At 36.5% G+C, this 19,807-nt stretch overlaps 1 protein-coding gene and 1 non-coding gene across 4 annotated transcripts in view; both read right to left on the bottom strand.

The window, feature by feature from the left end:
* HECTD2 (HECT domain E3 ubiquitin protein ligase 2) overlaps positions 1-19,807 on the bottom strand; it is an 81,282-nt gene that overhangs the window by 26,568 nt on the left and 34,907 nt on the right. For all 3 annotated transcript variants that reach the window (XR_010747649.1, XM_066355265.1, XM_066355266.1), the window contains exons 3-7: positions 9,967-10,105; positions 8,518-8,620; positions 8,035-8,124; positions 4,236-4,300; positions 1,051-1,096 (exon numbers count right to left, since the gene is read on the bottom strand). Coding sequence is in view for 2 of the 3 variants with exons in the window: in XM_066355265.1 (XP_066211362.1) it covers positions 1,051-1,096; positions 4,236-4,300; positions 8,035-8,124; positions 8,518-8,620; positions 9,967-10,105 (443 nt within the window). In the remaining variant the exon portion in view is untranslated. The remainder of the gene's footprint in view (positions 1-1,050; positions 1,097-4,235; positions 4,301-8,034; positions 8,125-8,517; positions 8,621-9,966; positions 10,106-19,807) is intronic.
* Positions 6,312-6,438, bottom strand: LOC136385171 (small nucleolar RNA SNORA31). Its single transcript, XR_010747773.1, has one exon. It is a non-coding gene; the product is annotated as a small nucleolar RNA SNORA31 (small nucleolar RNA).

Here is a 19,807-nt window from a genome sequence, read left to right on the forward strand (position 1 = left end):
TTTGAGGTTACGAAATATGAGGTGAAATTCTTGAGAACAGTAATCTATTTAACTATTTCATTAACAGAGACTTGGTTTCCGCGTGGTAGTGGAAAGAGAGCGGGCTTTGGACTGAAGACAGATCTGGGTCTGGCTGGGCGGAGCTTATTTCTACTATAACACGCAGAAACTTGAGCTTCCTGTTGTTTCCCAGCGCTCACTATCTCTACATATATATAATTCCTTTTTTTTTTTTTCTAATTTTGCCTTTTTCCTCCTCCTTATTTTAAAATCTCTTTACATCTCTCAACTACCTCCTGTCTACTTTTTCCCATTTTCCACTTTTTTCCCCTTCTTCCCCCCTTCCCTATTCCTTCCCTATCCTTACCCTGCATATTTCCTTTTATTGAACACAATATTGAACTAAATACTAGATCTTATGTAAAATATTTTTTCCTTTTAAATGAGATAATAATATACATGAGCACCTTTTGTTAAATTGTAAAGAATGACATTAATGTAAGTATGCTAGGTATGGTAATGATTCTTTCTTAAAAAGGAATAAAAACTAAAAATTACTTTTCAATTGTCTGGGCCTTAACTTATTTTTTCTATCTATGAATCTGTAGCTCTCAAAAAGAAAAAGATCATTATCTTTGCTTTTGCAAATATAAACAGCACTTGGATTTTTTCATTCGTATTCTAACTTAAGCATTTATTGAAAATACACAGAGAAATTGGAAACCTACTGCCTAGAAAATATAAGTTTTGGAGCCCGTTAATTCTATTTACAAGAAAGAGACTGACTGGAGGAGGAAGATGCACTTCCATCCTGTTTGCTCCCGAATACCACAACAGGAAGGCGAGAAGTGATTAAAATTTTAATCCCAGAGATAATTTAGCTTCCCATTGTTAATTTGTTATAGCTTTAATTCTCTGGTACGAGTAACTATAATCCAAAAACTATCAATAATGCTGCTCAAAATAATACTTAATTTCTTTTATTATTTCACTTATTCATGCACAGATTTAGCTCTGAATTAGACAACAACTAAATTCTTCCTTTCTTACCTGTAAAAGTATAAAATATGCTCTAAGATCGTCTTTTGTTCGTGGACTGAAAAAGAAGCATAACTGATTAGAGATCATGGTATATAATAAGAATGATCAGTAAATGTTTCTGTGAGAACTGAGTTGATAAAAGCCAAAAACTAGATTTCAGTTACTATGTATTACTATTGAGACAACAACATAGCCATAGTATACTGAGAATTTGGATCCTCTGTGCCTGCTCTAGGGTGCTTCAGAAGATACCTAAAAACTGAGTTAACCAGGTTATTACATTGTATGAGGTAAATATCATGACTAACTCTAGAAACAGTTAAGAGTCTGAAAAATAAATAACAATTTTAGAAAACTTATGTTTTTGTGGGGGTTTGAGTTTCAAAAAAACTTTTATTTACTTACTTTTTGTCTACTTTCCTTTTATTGAATTTATTGAGGTGACATTGGTTAATAAATTTATACCGATTAAGAAAATTCTACAACACATCTCTGTGCATCGTATCGTGTATTCACCCCTCAAGTCAAGTCCTCATCCATTACCATTTATCACCTCTGTAATAAAGAACTGAGATCTCAAAAATATTTATGTATTGAAAAAATATGCTTATGTTTATAGGTCTATTACTGAAGTATTATAGAAATGTCTGCAAATCAAATCACACTTTGAATACATCTAAGTATAGTTCTAATTAAAAGAATATTTTGAATACCTCTGAAAAGTAACTAAATTTTTATTTTTCCATGTTAATTCTGGATTTTCACATCAAATTTGACCAAGTTTTTGTTATTCTCAAAGCTGATGAATGTTACTTGCCCTCTCAAGATCTATTAAATACACTCACAAATACTCGGAAGTAACTTCCTGAATTACTAATGGTTCTCCGATATGATAACCAAATGCAATTCATGACCTTGACTGGATCCTGGGTTGAAAACTAAAACCCAGATATTAAAGAAACTTTTAGACAATTGGGGAAATTTAAATGAGGGCTGCATTTTAGAGAGTATTACTAAATGAATATTGAATGTGTTTGGTGTGATATGATTTTATGGTTTCAGAGAAAAATGTCAGGAAGTGCACGCTGAAGTCATTAAGGGGGGAGTGTCATGACATCTTCCATTTACTAAGGAAAAAAACACATGCAGAGGAGAGAAAACCAAAGCAAATATGGTAAAAAGTTAACTCGTAAATCAGGTGAAGGGTGAATGAGTTTTCATTATCTTTAACTTTTCTGTAGTTTGAAAATTTTCAAAATTAGATGCTGGGGAAAAATATATAGTTCACCTCCAAGTATATCCTTGAATTCCCTTTAAGAAAATAAAATGACCAAATAAAGACATACTTTTCTGTTATAGTTACAAAATAAATATGAAAACATAAATCATTGCCCAAAATGTACCAGATGACTTTTACAAAATATAAAGCCAAATAATCTAAATCTAAATATATATTATATATTATTAAAATTAGAAATAATGTACACACTTTTATATAAAATATTTTAATTAGTAATATTTCTTTGTAGAAAAATTATCTCAACTGAATAATGACTTAAATTATTTAGGTTTAAACCAAATCTATACTATTTCTGTCTATTATATTCTACAAAATTTTCAGACTATTTTCTGAAAGGGACTAATGTTTTATTTTAGAAATTATATTTTTAGATATTTTAAAACACTCAAAGCAATTCATAAATATTAAAATTCCTGCTGATAGCAGAGTCCTACTTCTTACCATTTTATAGCTATGCCATTATAATTTCCAATTTTCTGTCCTATGCACTAATATTTCAGTACAGTATATAGTTTTGGGTATAGAAACTATGCCAAACTGCCTGGGTTCTAATCCTTACTCAGGGACTTAACTTTGGCAATTTACTTAATGTCTCTGTAAATTAGTTTTCTCAACTGTAAAATGAAAATAATCATATTACCTATTTCATAGGATTGTAGTAAAAATCCAATGAGAAATACATGTTCAATTATAAGGAAGGCTAGTCAGTAAACTAGATTTTGTTGTTGCTATAATAAATCCAAAATAAAACAAGATTTTTTAGGTAAAGACTACATGCCCTCTGACACATAAGTCATGTCAAGTTATTATTTTAACCTGTCTCGGACACACTGTTGAAGAGCCGAGAGAGAAGCTCTGGGGTTTGCGTAGAGCAGACTGAGATCTAGTTGGTTTGGGACTACAAGACTCCCTTACTTTCCTGAAGCTTCTCTTTACATTCTAAATTTTTTTTCCCATTTTTAATGAAGCATTATGTGTTCAACCAGAAATACAAAATTCAAGGAAAATGCAAATATAGTACTGGAATGATAAATTAGGAAAAACACTAAGTTAAAAAACCACATGAAATTATACATTATAATTTCAAATTGTTTTAGAAGATGACTGGACAAAAATCGCAAAATGTAAACTTTTTTTAATACTACTTTGACTTCTTTAAAATTTCCTATAACCAGAAATTTCTTTGAAAATCAGAACAATGTTATTAAAATATATAGGGTGCATTTGACATTAAAGAATTCTAGTTTGGTACTGTATGTAAACTGGGCTTAATACATAAACATTTCAATTATAATTTAATGATACTCATATAGCTTTAATAGAAGCTATCGTTTAAATTATAGCGCTGTTTAAATAGTACAATTTAAATAATACATACTTTTATAAGTATTTTTTGTGTCTACATATTCCCAGTCCAAAACATTATCAATTGCCTTGCCCATCATTTCTTACATGATGATTCAATATTTAGTTCCAAGAAAAAATATTTCAGTAGCTAAATCTACACTCCTTGTATTAGAAATAGAAAATTTTGCTCTGGCTACCAGGAAGCCCAAGGCTAAATTTGAAGCTCATATTATTTCATCCTAGGCTACATGTAAGTACCCATTCAATATCTGGATAATATATATATATGTCTGCACACAACAAATTTTATATACAATTTCAAAGGATTCAGAGATCCTCTGAAGTCCACCTATGGACCCTCCTGAGAATTCAGAAATCTCAAGTTAAAAAAACTTTGTTATAAATGGTTTTTTAACTTCTTTCTCATCTATGTTTTTATTGTAACAACTAAAATTGACTCAGGTTAAAATACATATATATATTAAGGATTTATGAGATGTATAAATTAAACATCTATATTGACTAGCTAAATATTAGTTACAATTACCCTTTCCATTCTCGTAACAGGCTGTTAATGATTCCCTTTAATACTGTCTTCTGGATGTCTTGAGGCTGTAGGCAAAAGAAAATCACGAGATTATTAGAATTAGCTCTGTAGGTGAGTTTTTAAAGATTGTTTATCTGTTCACCTATTGAAGGAAATCTGGGATGCTTCCAATTTTTGGCAGTTTTGAATAAGGCTACTATAAAATTTGTGTGCAGGTTTTTAGATAAACATACATTTTTAAATCATTTGGGTAGACAACTAGGGCATGGCTGCTGGATCATACTGTAACCCTGTGTTTAGCTGTGCAAGAAAATGAAAATACGGCTTACCGAAATTTGTGTGATACAGCAAAAGCAGTGAATGAATATATAAAAAAAAAGATCTAAAATCAACCATTTAAGGTTTCAGCAGTAGGAAATCAAAACCAAAGTAAGTAGAAGAAAATATATAATAAAGGTCAGAGCAGAAATCAATGCAATTGAAAACAGGGAATAGAGAAAAATCAATGAAACTAAATGCTGGTTTTAGGGAAAGATTAATAAAGTTGATAAGCCTTTAGTCAGGCTAATCAAGAAAGGAAGAAAATATAGTAATTACTAATATCAGGAATGAAAGGGGGATTGTCACTACTGGTCCAATGGACATTATAAGGAGGATAAAGAATAATTATGAACAAGTCTGTGCCCACAATTTGAAAACCAATGGACCAATTCTTTGGAAGATAAAATCTCCCAAAACTCACATAGGGAGAAAAATATAATTTTTTCCTCTTTTTTTTTTTTTTAAGTCAGAGGAGGAGAGATAGTGAGACAGGTTTCCACATGAGCCCCAACTGTACCCCAGCAACCCCCATCTGGGGCTGATGCTCAAATCAAATGGGCTATTTTTAGTGCCTGAGACTGACATGCTCAGGCCAACCAAGCTATCCTCAGCACCTGGGACCAATGCTCAAACCAATGGAGCCACTGGCTGCAGGAGGGGAAGAGGGAGAGAAGGGGGAGGTGGAGGGGAAAAGAAGCAGATGTTGCTGCTCATGTGTGCCCTGACCAGGAATCAAACCCAGGATGTCTATACACCAGGCCAATGCTCTATCATTTAGCCAACTAGCCAGATAATCTGAATAGACCCATACCTATTAAACTAAGTAATTAATAACCTTCCAAAACAAAAACACCAGGCCCAGAAGATTTTACTGGTGAGTTCCTAAAATTTAAGAAAGGAAGGATACCAATTTTTATAATTTCTTCTAAAAAATAGAACAGAGAGAATATTTCCTAACTCATTCTATGAGGTCCTAATCCCAACTCAAAGATATTACAAGAAAAAAATTACAGATCAGTAGCTCTCCTGAATACAGATGTCAAAATCCTCAACAAAGTATTAGCAAATCAAATTCAACAATGTATAAAAAGAATTATACACCATTCCCAAGTGGGATTTATTACTGGTATGCAAGGCTGACCCAACATTTGAAAATCAATTAATATAATTCATCACATCAACAGGCTGAAGAAAAATCATATAATCAACCCATCATATAAAGAAAAAAACTCGCAGCAAACTAGGAATAGAGGGGAATTTCCTCTATTTGACATGGTAAAAAAAACTGGATGAATTCATCTTGTATTTTTCCTAGCTCAGTCCTGGTATTAGCCACTTCCCTAGGGAGCTCTGACTCGTTTTTGTGAGGAATGGTATTTAGAAACCATGCTAAAGTGCTCATCTTTACTTGTTCTTATTGCTTCTAAACACTTTTAATAATAGGGTTATAAAATAAACACACACACAATTTCTATCTATTAAAATCCCTGAGTTCATTATGATGCCTTAATACCAAAAGCTAGAAAAAATTGAAGATTTGTTTTGTTGACAGATTTTTAAAAATCTTTAGACTGAAGATATATAAAGTACTGTGTATAAAAATTACCTGGCTTAGATTTTTTAAGTGTGGTTATAGTAGTCATTTGAAGTATGGCTAGGTTTTTTTTTTTTTTTTTTGTATTACATTTTAGAGGGTTTTGTTGTAGTTCCCCCCCCCCCCCTTTCTTTCTTTTTTTTTTTTTTTTTTTTTTTTTCAGATGTAGTCCCCTATTCAATCTGGGCTGCCACGAAGACAGACAGAAAGCACAGGGATTCTTTCTTTCGCATCCTTGTGCAAACCAAAAGAACAACATCAGATTGTTCACTCCCTTCCTAAGTGAGAGGAGGGAAGATAGAGAGACTTCCACATGTGCTGACTGGGATCCACCTGGCAACTCCCATCTGGGGCTGATGCTCTGCCCATCTGGGGCCATGCTCACAACTGAGCTATTTTGAGCACCTGAGGTGAAGGCTCCATGGCCCGGGCTGATGTGCTCCAACCAATCGAGCCATGGCTATGGGAGGAAAAGAGAGAGAAAGAAAGAGAACGGGCAGGGGAAGAGGTGGAGAAGCAGATGGTCACTTCCCCTGTGTGTCCTGACCAGGAATCGAACCCAGGACATCCACACACTTGGCCAATGCTTAACCACTGAGCCAACTGCCAGGGCCAGATTTTTATTTTAGTGCCTATAAAACATTAACATCATTTCAAGTCAGAAAGTCAGAGAAGTATCATAGGAAGGGAACTTTTGGGTCACAATGTATGTACGTGCTTAGTGTTAGGAATAATGCAAAAACAGTTTCCCAAAGTGGTTGTACTAGTTTATATTTATCTAATCAGCCTACGAAAGTTCTGACTACTCCACATATTGCCAATTCTTGATAAGGTTCTTGACATTTTTTTTACTAATTTTGAATGGATATATAATGTTACCTACATTTTTCTGATGACAAATGTTATTAAGTACCATTTCATATATTTAATAGTGAAGTAATGAGATTAGGAATAGGCAAAGATGTCTGCTATTACTTTATTCAAAACTGTACAACAGATTCTCACCACTGTAATAAGGCAAACACAACAATCCACACATACATACAAACATACAAGGACTGGAAAGAGGTAAAACTCTCATTTTCACAAACAACATGATTGTCTATATAGAAAATCCAAATAAAGTTGATGTACTATTAGGTTAATGAATGAACTTAGCAAGGTAAATACAAGTAACATAAGAAAGTATTTCCATATACTAGTAACAATTAGAAAATAAAATTACGAAGGCAGCAAAAAAAAAAAATCAAGTACCTAGAAATAAATGAAACAAGTTAGGTCAGAGCCAGACCTTTACCCAGAAAACTACAAAATATCACCAAAAGAAATTAAAGAAGATTTACATAATTGGAGGGATAATCTATATGCTCATAGGTCAAAAGGATGTCAATTCTTCACAAACTGATCTACAGCAGTGGGGTTCTCAACATGTGGTTCCTGGATTAGGAACATCACCATAACCTGGAAATTTGTTAGAAACACAAATTATTGGGCTCTATCCCAAACATTCTGAGTCTGAAACTGTATTTTAAAAAGCCCTTGCTGTGATCTGATACATGATAAAGTTTGACAACCACTCCTCTATTGATACAGTGCAATGCCAATGTAATCAAATCACTTACCTCCTTTGCTTAAGTAAGTGTAACATAATTTTACTTTAGTAAGCCTTCGTAAACAAGGACTGGATATAAATGTATTTTCTACTTTCTCATTTAGTTATAAAAATAAAAAAACCCTAACTTCCTGAGAATTCCAACTAAATTTACTATAAAGTTTTATCAGAGTGATTTTTATAATATGTAACTTTTATAATTTGTGTAGCTGCTTTTGAAATATAGAAGAGACAAAGATTATACTATCTGCACAAGTTCAAACAATACTTACAGTATTAAGTAAGGCATCATATACAGCATTCACAAATTTAGCATTAATCTCAGAGTCTTCAATGGTATTAAGTGAGGTGGCAGCATCTTTCTGCAAATTCAATTAAAGAATTAGGTTTATATAACATTTTAAGGACTGTTCTTAGTAATATTTGAACCATAACTGTTCCTTCATAATTTCTATTATTTTTTAGTATGATGATAAAAAAAAGAACTTGTAGGGGAAAAACTGCTAAAACTAAAAATGAATGTATAAGAGTTATTTTAATAACATTCTTTCTTAAAAGTGAAAGGATGGAGTCAAACATTAACATTTAATACAAATAAAATCTGTCTTTAAGATATCACTTAAGATTTATTTGTGATACAAGTAATTTCAGAAATTAATATGTTATTTTAACAGTTGCTTAAGTCAATTTTGTAGAAAAAGACATAAATTTATCATCTTTTTTTGAAAATGAAAATGTGTTATATGTATTATTACCTTAAATGCCGCATTTAGTTCTGGGAAAGAATCAAATGTCGCTAGATAAAAATCATGTACTGCTTTCCAATCTCCTGATGACTTAGCTTTTTCTACATCTTCCCTAAAATAAAAACATACTAATCATAATAGAAGGAAATATTCAGATAAAAGAGCATTACTTCTTTATAAATAAATGTAACCAAATATGCAATTTGAAATACTAGGCCTGACCAATTGGCTCAGCGGTAGAGTGTCAGCCTGGCATGTGGAAGTCCCAGGTTTGATTTCTGGTCAGGGCACACAGGAGAAGCAATCATCTGCTTCTCCACCCCCTACCCCCTTTTCTCTCTCTTCTCTCTCTCCTCCCGCAGCCATGGCTCAAACACTTTGAGCAGGTTGGCCCCAGGCACTGAGGATGGCTCAATGGCCTCATCTCGTGCTAAAAATAGCCTGGTTGCTGAGCAACAGAGCAGTGGCCCCAGATGGACAGAGTATTACCTGGTAGGAGGCTTGCTGGGTGCATCCCTTTGGGGCACATGCCAGAGTCTGTCTCTGCCGCCCACCTCTCACTTAATAAAAAAAATAAGTAAAGAAAGAAATACTAAAGCTCGGCCCTGGCTGGCTGGCTCAGTAGAGAGAGCATCAGCCTAGCTTATGGACATCTCGGGGTTTGATTCCAGTTAGGGCACACATGAGAAGTGACCATCTGCTTCTCCCCCTTCATCTCCCCCATGGCTCCCTCTTCCCCTCCTGCAGCCAGTGACTTGACTGGTTTGAGCATCAGCCCTAGACAGGGGTTGCTAGATGGGGTACTGGTTGGGGCGCATGCGGGAGTCTGTCTCATTATGTCCTCCCCTCTCACTTAAAAAACAAAAGAAATACTAAAGCTAAATACAGAAATATGTTCCAGTTAATGTAAATATGGTTTATGGATGTATAATTCTTAGTTTAAGATAATTAAACTAAGATTAATCAAGCTTCAACTTCCCATTACTTGCTTTTTAAAAAGTTCTTCTTGACATGTCTTTACAATTACTCTTTCTTTTCTTCACTTCAGAACCAAACTCCTTGAGAGATTTTGTTTACATTGTGTCTTTTTCATTATTCCTTAGTCCTTCAGATATCCAATTGGATTCTTTTTAATAGTGACATAGCTTTTACAGTCTACGTCACATAGATAAAATCTTATTTTTTAAAAAGGATGCATTCTATTTATCACTATCTCTACCTCCTGTTTTGACTCATATTCTCTTTAGTGTTTCTTTTGCTGGAACATTATCTACCACTTACTGTTTCTTATCCATTTGTTTTCCCCACTTAAGACATCTAATCTTTTGTGTTCTCACTCTTGGCTAATACCTTATAATGATCCACAAGTTCAGTTTCTCACACAAAAATGTTAAATTATACAAAGTACTAACATGTAGATGATTATATGTCTACATATAATAGTGAGCTGAAACTTACTGAAAGTCTTTCATAGTTTTGGGCTGGACAGGAAGGGCTGGTTCTGGAGGGACTGGGGCCTTCATTTCAGAGGACAGAGCATCCATAGAGTTACGCTGCTTTTGTCTAACATCAAGGCAGCCTGGTGGTAGGTCTCTCACTGTGAAGTATAAAAAAGCATTCAATGTAATTAATCATAAAAATGTTCCCAAATTATAAAAAGCCAGGCTAACTCAACATGAACAGAAAGCAAATGAATTATTTCGTATTGCATTCATGTTGGGGTCATATGACAGAAAGGCCTACCATAGTGAAAGGCACTTACAGGATCATCTCCTCCCCTCCCCCCACCTCACCCACAGCTCACATTCAAGTTATTTACAGATGTAACACAGAGTGTCTTTCCCCTGCGCTTTGCCCAAAAGTTGTCTTTTAGGGATTATTTCAGTGACATTCAATGTTTTAAATGTTTTAATGTCCAAGTCATTTATTTGCATTTGTGGCAATTCTTTATCAGAGGTTTTGCATTTTCTTATCAATTTGCATGAAATGTTTATATTTTTATATTTTGCAAATATTTTCCAGTTCATTGTTTGTCTTTTTGTTGCACATCATAACCTTTTAATTATAAAATAAAATGCATATACAAAATCTCATAAAACAAATATATGACTTAATGCACTATTACAAGGCAGACACCTTTGACACCACGAACAAGTCAAGGAATAGTGTGTCCGGCCCCTCTGCTCCAACCACCCATGTTGGATAGACTCCGCTTATTTCCAGTTTAATTTCCTCAAATCCTTTGTCTTTCCTTATCTCTTTTTATATTTTAAAACTTTCCTTTTTGTATCTTCTAGTTCTTTTATGGTTTAATTTATGTTTGATTACTTTTCTGTTCCTATTAGTTTATTTTAAAAAATATCTATAATTCTTTATTGTCACTTCATTTCTCAGTTTTTACAAGTCTATGTTCTTTCAAGTGTCATCTTAATGAATTTTAGCTCATCTTGAAATAGGTTATGTATTTTGTGAATATGTTTCTGATGTGTTCGAATAGCTTTTATTGTTTCATATTCTTTTTTATTACAATAAAATTTTGTGATTTAAAATTGTAGAATTTGATTTTGCTCCTTTTCTGTTGCAAATATTATTTGAAATTAGTTTTCCCAAACTTTTAGAAGGAGGTGTAGCTCCCTTTTTGGTTATTTTTATTTTGAACTCAAATATATAGTAGCTTCCTTTCCTCTTTTCCTCCTCTGCTTCTAATCCATGTATCCCCATTCCTTAACCTCTGCTGTCCCAGTGCTGTTCAGATTGATTAAATTTAATCACAGTATAGGGCCCCAGCCTGGAAGGGGGCTCTGATTATTTTGAGAGTTCACAGGGCTACATGCTCTCTTCAGATTTAAGATGGGCCATCTGCATTCATCAGCTCTTGGTAGAACCCCTCCCAGTCTCAGCCTTTGTTGTTAGACTAGCGTCCTGAGCTCTCCAATGAATATCTGTTGCTGATTTTGCAGCTCTCCTGTTCTCATGTCCATCAAATAGCCCACATGCTTCCTTCTGCTTCCAGCTGCCCAGAACATGGCTAACATCATGGAGATCTTAATGGTTTTGGTGATTTGTCCTGCTTATCCTTTTAGCCTGTTTATATGTAATCAATGGTATGATAGGGCTTACATCTGTCATTTTACTTTTGTTTTCTCTTATTTTTCCTGCCTTCCTATGGGTTACTTGAACACTTCTTAGAACCGTTTTTGATTTATCTGCAGTGATTCTGAAAGCTGCTCCAGATAACTTATCAGAGTCTATAGGGGTCATCCTTTATCAGCTATCTTTTTACATCTCTTTACTCTCCCTATTTATAATCATCTTAAGTATTTTCTTTACATACATGTAGAACCACACCAGTGTTGTAAAGCTTCCACTGTAAACCATATCTTAAAACACACAAAAAGAAGAGGAAAGTCTATTGTATTTACCTATTCTGTGCTTATCTTGTTCGCTCTTTCTTTCTTTCTTTTTTTTTTTTTTGAGAGAGAGAGAGAAGGAGAGAGATAGGAAGGGAGAGAGATGACAAGCACCAGCTCATAGTTGTGGCACATTAGTTTTTCACTGATTGCTTCTCATATATATGTGCCTGACAGGGGGCTCCAGCTGCGCCAGTGGCCCCTTGCTTAAGCCAGCGACCTTGGGCTCAAGCCAGAGACCTTGGGCTTCAAGCCAGCAGCCATGGGGTCATGTCTATGATCCCACCACGTTCAAGCCAGCAAGCCTGTGCTCAAGCCAAATGAGCCCACGCTCAAGCCAGTGACCTTGGGGTTTCAAACCTGGGTCCTCAGTGTCCCAAGTGGACACTATCCATTGTGCTACCACCTGGTCAGGCCAGAATTTTCATTTTTAACATCTTCCCAGATGATGTTGATGTGGCTAATCTGAGAATCACACTGAGAAACACTGTTCATCAGTTTTACAATATAAAACAGATAATTAAACATCTTTAATTCAGTTCTATAATTGGTTTTTATACCCTTTATTAAATACAGAAATAGCCAATTTCTAGTAATTTGTACTTTAAGCACAAATTGGACATAAGTTCAGTTTAATAGCAAGTAAATTCGCTAGCTCCACAAATAATTCTTTATGAATTATGTTTAGAAATCTTTATTAATGAGAACTAGAGGATAAAGTCTCCTCTCTCCAACACAAACCAGTCTTGCTACTATTACCTTTTGAGGCTCTCCTACAGTTTCTCTTCCTCTTCATCACTCATCCTTTTCTATCCCTTCTCACACACCTTTCCCAACCTGGCTATAAACACCCACTATTAGATACAAACACTCATTCAAATATAAATTAACTTATTCGCTCATAGAGCATATACACACTTTTGTACCCACTCATTTTTATTAATATCATGCTGAGGTGGAAGAATGAAATTTAATTAGAAGGAGAACTGGATTTTGGTAAAGCCTGAGAGTGCCAAGATTCTTATGCAGGAGAAACAGTAATGCCTAGGCCAGTGATGGGCAATCTTTTGAGCTTGGTGTGTCAAAATTTGCCAAAAAACCGTGCATAACTCGGGTGGTGTCACTTCAAGAAAAAAAAAACCAATTTCACGATATTTATAGTTTAAATAATAAAAATGTATAATTGTAATATATAACTGTATTTAATACACCAAAAACTATTTAACTTACCTGCTTAGTGACTTGTTTGTTCATCTGTCAGTCAGTTTCTTTTGTTGGTCTTGATATTATTTAACTTGTGTGGGTGCCGGGAACTAAGATAAGTGAGGGAGGGGGAATTCTTTAACTAACCTGCCTATTAGTGACTTTTTTGTTGCTGAATTTCATTGGCTAAATCTTCAATTGAAGGTTGGTATTTTGTACACTTCAAGCCCAAGCAAGCCCTACTACATCTGTCAATCTGTTTCTTTTGTTGGTTTTGATATTATTATTTTTTTTATTTTTTATTTTTTTGTATTTTCTGAAGCTGGAAACGGGGAGAGACAGTCAGACAGACTCCCGCATGCGCCCGACCGGGATCCACCCAGCAAGCCCACCAGGGGCGACGCTCTGCCCACCAGGGGGTGATGCTCTGCCCCTCCGGGGCGTCGCTGTGCCGTGACCAGAGCCACTCTAGCGCCTGGGGCAGAGGCCAAGGAGCCATCCCCAGCGCCCGGGCCATCTTTGCTCCAATGGAGCCTTGGCTGCGGGAGGGGAAGAGAGAGACAGAGAGGAAGGAGGGGGAGGGGGTGGAGAAGCAAATGGGCGCTTCTCCTATGTGCCCTGGCCGGGAATCGAACCCGAGTCCCCCGCATGGCAGGCCGATGCTCTACCGCTGAGCCAACAGGCCAGGGCCGGTTTTGATATTATTTAATGCTGAGAATAAGGTCTCACAAAAGTACGTAGAGGGAAAAATTGTGAGTAAAGCCATTGCTATATTTTTCAGGGTACTAAAAGTGTCTGGTAATCGGTTCCAGGCACTCCAAATTTCCTGTTTGTAGTGGCACTCCTCTTGATTCTCCAAGCGGCACCTTTCCAGATTCTCAAGCTTTGACCTCAAGTCAACAAACACCTGAGCTCAGATGCTGTCTTGAAATTCTGCAAGTTGCATCTTATGTAAATGAAGATGGCTGCCGCTATTTCTAATGGTGGGAAATGGTACCCGTAGCACAGGCCCTGCCTCTCCCAACCTCCCCCTCACTTATCTCAGTAATGATGGTCAATTAGAAATCCACGACACCCCAGAACAGTAGATTGGATGATGGTTGCTGTGGTTATGTGGTTGCTGGTAATGGCGATCACAGGGCCCCCAGAGATGTGTCCCCCACAGCATTCCGCTGCTCCCTGCTCCACCGGCCAGAAGTGAGGTCAAAGATCCCCTAAAAGCCTATCCGGAAGTCCCAGAACTAGATGCTCTGTGCCGGAGTTCTGTTGTTTTGGCCTACAGACCTCCAGCACAGAGTGTCTACACTACAGCAAATGTTTTATCCTTGGCTACTGCATCTGGCCATGCAGGAGCCGAGGATGAAATGTCCTTCTCGGCATGAGGCCCCATACTTCTCTGGTATGCGGTCGCATGTGGCTGCATGTCATCGAAAATGGCTACGCATGTCAGTGCTGACATACGTGTCATAGGTTCGCCATCACGGGCCTAGGCCAAGAGGATTACAGGATGAGGTTAGAACCAGAGAGGCCCCGAGGGGATTTCAGTTCAGAGGGTAAATTGGAATGAAGAGTAATGCAAATGTTAATGTAATATGTTAATGAACTGGAGCCAGACATAAAAGCAGAATTCTTTGCTCACTTTAGTGAATGAAAGCCAAACTACAGGATGTGACATTCAGCTACTAAGAAAGGAAGGATAACAGCTCACTGCTGCTGCTCTAATGTTTCTGAATATCAAGGCATTGTTTCCAGAGACAGGCTTTCAGCCTGTTCTCCCAGATGGTTATTAAAATCTAATTCAAAAGAGAAAATCAGTAACTGTGGTGATAGGAGATTAATTAAGACTCAAACTAATATTATAAATAGAACAAGCAGATCTTTGTTCTATCATATGCAGCTTTTAATGCCATATAGAATAGAATATTGTAACACACTGAAAAAGGCCAAAATATATTTATCAGTGAAAATCTGTCATGTAGGTTTCATTCAGCCAATACTTGGGAATGCTCTGTGCTAAAATGATAAGCAGTAATAACTTTCCCTTTCTTTTAATATAGTGTTGCTAATTTTAGTTAGTTGCTTAGAAACATTAAGTGAAGCACTTGCGAAGCTTGTGCAGGAGTAAGAGTTATGGTGGGGGCTGGCTGTATATTTTAAAAAATTAAAGATAACAGTACAACTATGTATAAGCGTGTGAAATTATCTGGCAAATTTTGCCAGCTCAGTAATTTCAAGGCACTACAAACTGACTCTGGTTGAAAACTAGTAATCTGCAGCTTTCCATACTGTAGCCACCAAAATGAAGACTGCCATTTGAAACTGGCCACACGATTAGGAGACTGCAGATCGTTCCTGGCCAGCCAGTACAGATGGCAACAGCAGCCTCAGAGGGAAACGCTAGTCTCTATGTCGGGTGGGTGTTCAGCAGGAGGCAACGGCCTCTGTTCCTTACCCCCCTCCTGCTGGAGAGGGAATGCTGTGTAAAAGGTTTGCTGCTGCCTGACCAGGCGGTGGCGCAGTGGATAGAGCATCTGACTGGGATGCAGAGGACCCAGGTTCGAGACCCCGAGGTCGCCAGCTTGAGTGCCAGCTCATCTGGTTTGAGCAAAAAGCCCACCAGCTTGAACCCAAGATCACTGGCTCCAGCAAAGGGTTACTCAGTCTGCTGAAGGCCCGCGGTCAAGGCACATACGAGAAAGCAATCAATAAACAACTAAGGTGTCGCAAAGTTCAATGAAAAACTAATGATTGATGCTTCTCATCTCTCCGTTCCTGTCTGTCTGTCCCTGTCTATCCCTCTCTCTGACTCTCTGTCTCTGTAAAAAAAATAAATTAATTAAAAAAAAAAAAAAAAAAAGGTTTGCTGCTGGTGACACTGTTGCAAAATGCTGTACCCTAAATTTCATCTTAAGAAATTTGTAATTAAATGAGTAATGAAAAAAGCACCCCTCTGGAATAAGGGTCTGGGCCCTACTGCTGGACAGGTTAACTTTTATAACCTTAGACAAGTCACTGAAACTCCCAGGCCTCAGTTTTGACATTATAGAATGAAAGAGATGCCCTAAACTGGTCATCCCCATTATTTCCAGAGAACCTCACGGGGGCCACCTCAGGGACATGGTGCTGTATGGATGGCTTACTCAGAGCAGCTCAGCTCTTCTCTGCTTCATGTAAGGAGACTTCAAGAGAAATTGTGTCTCATAAAAAATGTTTTTCCTAAAAAAATAAAAAATAGGTTTGAAAACCCCTGGTTTAATCACGTCTAACTTCTATCTCTACAACTACATAAGAACAAAATGGACAGGACTTAAAAACTGGTCAAAGTTTAAAAATCATCTATTAGAGTGACCTGTATAATGGCCTATAATAGATTGCAGAAGCAGGAAAGCTTAACATGCATGTGTCATTTATACACCTGATTTAGTTACAACTTTCTTCCCTACAATATGGTATCAGAAAAAAATTCTGAAATAAGAATCAAAAACCTGGCTTCTCCTGAATGTACATTTTTATATTAACATGATATAGTCTAAAAGTAATTTCATATATTCTTTGATATTCCTCTCATCAAAAGATGGAATTTAATTCTTCTTCCTTGTATATGGGTCAGATGCAGTGGTTTCCTGCTTAAAAAAAAAGTTACAAAAGTGACTCTCTATAACTAGGTTACAAAGACAGTACAATTTCTGCTTGGCTGTCTCTTTGGGGATGCTCCCCTTGGAGAAGCCAAACAGCCAATGAAAGGCCTGGGGTAGTTGTTCCAGCTAAAACCCATCTGCAATCCAAACCTACAAATAGCATGTGAGTGAACAAGCCTTCAAGTGATTTCAATATGCAAGCTAGACTGAAACAAATAGACAAAAACAACTGGGAAGAATCACAAATCATGGACTCAATCAATCAATCAACCAACCAATAAATAAAACCGATCACAAATTTACTCAGTAAGATAAAAGATAGTACCACCAGGAAATAAGAGGATGCCCTAAAAAAGAAATAGTCAGGGGGAAAATTTTTTCTTATTAATTAAAAGCATATTAAATATTCAATAGAAGGTCAATAAGAGGGTTTTGAGAAAATTATCTAAAATATAGAGCAAAATGATAAAGAAATGGAAAATAGGAGTGAAAAAAATAAAAAACTCAGGAGTTTAGAAAGTCTGGCTTTTGAATACTAGAGGATCTAGAAAGCAAGGACAGAAAAAGTAGATGGGAAGAAATTATCAATACAAAATATCTAGAAACTTTCTTGGAATTCAAGGACATGAGTTGCTAGATGGGAAGGGCCTACAAAATACATAGCACAAGAGATGAACACAGACCCAGACCAAGACAGCACTGGGCAATTTCAAAACCCAAGATAAAGAGATGGTTCTACAAGCTTCCAGAGAGATGGAGACGAGGTAAAAGTAGAGAAATATCTTATACAAAGGACCAGGATCACAATGGCCTAAGATAAGAGCTGTACTATGCACAGAGTAGAACGCTGCAATTTTGATGCTCGTCATCACCAAGATCCTGACTATCTGTACTCTTCTTAAATGAAGACAGATGAAAAGGGGAGCCAATCCCTGACTGATATCTGTACTATGGCTTGTCTAGCCATTGGGTGATGAAATCATATTTTTGTTCTGCTCTCTGAATCAGCTGAGGACACTTGACTGCTTTAACCTTGGGTACTCCTGACAGCTGGAGAGGCTGTACATCTAATACACAGTCCTGATCACAGGTCTGTCAGCTTTCCAACAGCTGTTCTGAGTCACAGGACTCACTCATGACCTTGCCCACTGACATCCCCAGAACAGACTGTATATTCTTGGGGAAGCTGGAGCCAGGTTTGATTCAGAGATTCTGTTTAGATTATCATCTCCTGGGAATCTTTACCTTATAGTGGCAATATTGTACCTTACACATCCAGGTTTGTGCTTGCTATTCAGGTTTTTGTAAGCAGCAGCATTTGTTCATAGAAATAAATGTATAAAGGTGACAAAACAATTTTTTATTAAATTTATTGGGGTGACATTGGTTAATAACATCATATTAAGTTTCCAGTGTACAATTCTATAATAAATAACCTGTACACTGCATTATGTGCTCACTACCCAAAGCCTCGTCTCCTTCTGTCACCATATATTTGACCCCCTTTATCCTCTTCATCCCTCCCCCCCGCTTCCCCTCTGGTAACCACCACGCTGTTGTCTTTGTCTATGAACTGGTGCCAGAACTGTTTTTAAAAATCAAGGAAATCGGCATGAACTCTGGACAGAAAAGCAGGGCAGTGTGACTGGGTGGCTTCGCCAGGGCTTTTAAGAGCCTGGTGGTGCTCTTTTTTCTCAATTTGAGTGCTAAGTTCAAGAATTTTCATTTTATTATTATTATTTAAACCACATAAAAGTGTTTTACTTCATTCTATATGTATGACATGTTTCAAATTTTTAAAAATGTGTGCAGTCGGTTACTCCTGGGTGAAGAGTAACGGACAATCCTGCACCCCCACAACCCTCCCCCCACCAGGTGGCTGCTCAGCAGTGTATGTTATCACTTACATTCACTGAATTTTACAAGGCATGGAACTGAATACTTCCCAATGCTTTTTTTTACTTATCTTTATATCTTGTGAGGTAGCTTCTTTACTATCCTATTTTATAGATGGGAAAATCAGCACAGAGAGGTTAAATAACTTTTCTAGTGTCATACAACTGGTAAATTACATATTTGGGATTTAAACCCACCCTGTTAATTTATAAAACCTGTTATTTCCACTATCAAATAATGGAAAATCTTCTACTATGTATTAGAAGAAAAAAAAAAAGGCACCAAAATTGAACCCTAAACTTATATGGAAGTAGGAGCTAGTGAATTATGAAATGTCAAACAAAACAAAATTCAACAAGGATCAAACAAAATCAGTGTATTAAAAAGTTAATCCTTTAAGTCATAATAGTTAGGTATAGAAGATACTTTATAATAATGCTCCATTTTCTCTTTCTGTAAATGAGTAAATAAAAGCCCATAAGAGCTAAGTTTGTCTAAGGTCACAATGACAGTTACTGATAGTAGTTAATTCAGGACTTTATACTGTTTTTGACTATTTCAGTAGTAACAAGGAGCTGAAACAGGGAGAGACCAGAGTGGATTAGTCATAACAGGCGGTGTTTACATCATTGTCTATAGCATGACTTTTCTGAACATTTGGAAAGAAATAAAACTGAGGTGGGAGGGAGAAAGGAAAAAAGGGGGATGAAACTGACTCACAGGATGTAAGCCATCAGAGCCAAATAAAGTGGTACATTCTCTGGTTTTTGGAGATGTATTTTTGACGAAACTAAATGATGTGTGTGCTTGTAAAGTCACAACAAAAGCATAGATGAAATGTTCTTGCATGGATCAGTTATAAAAATATCCAAAGACCTTTTCATAGAAGGTTATCTCTAATGGAATAGATGCTTTATACTGGGCATAAGTTTAGATAATTTATTATAGCCTTGAGATGCATTTGACATTCCAACAGGATAAACTGGCCAGAAACCCAGAAAAAGTGCCTCCCATACATTTCCTCATTGAGTAAATCATTTACTGAGTAAGACTCCATGCACCATGGGAGCTGGATGCTGGAGATACACAGAGGAATTCAAAACTCAAGTAGATTGTGACTGCATTTACTCTTGGATCCAATCATCCCTCTTC

Source organism: Saccopteryx leptura, chromosome 13 (genome assembly GCF_036850995.1).
Source record: "Saccopteryx leptura isolate mSacLep1 chromosome 13, mSacLep1_pri_phased_curated, whole genome shotgun sequence".
In the NCBI taxonomy this organism is placed as follows: Eukaryota; Metazoa; Chordata; class Mammalia; order Chiroptera; family Emballonuridae; genus Saccopteryx; species Saccopteryx leptura.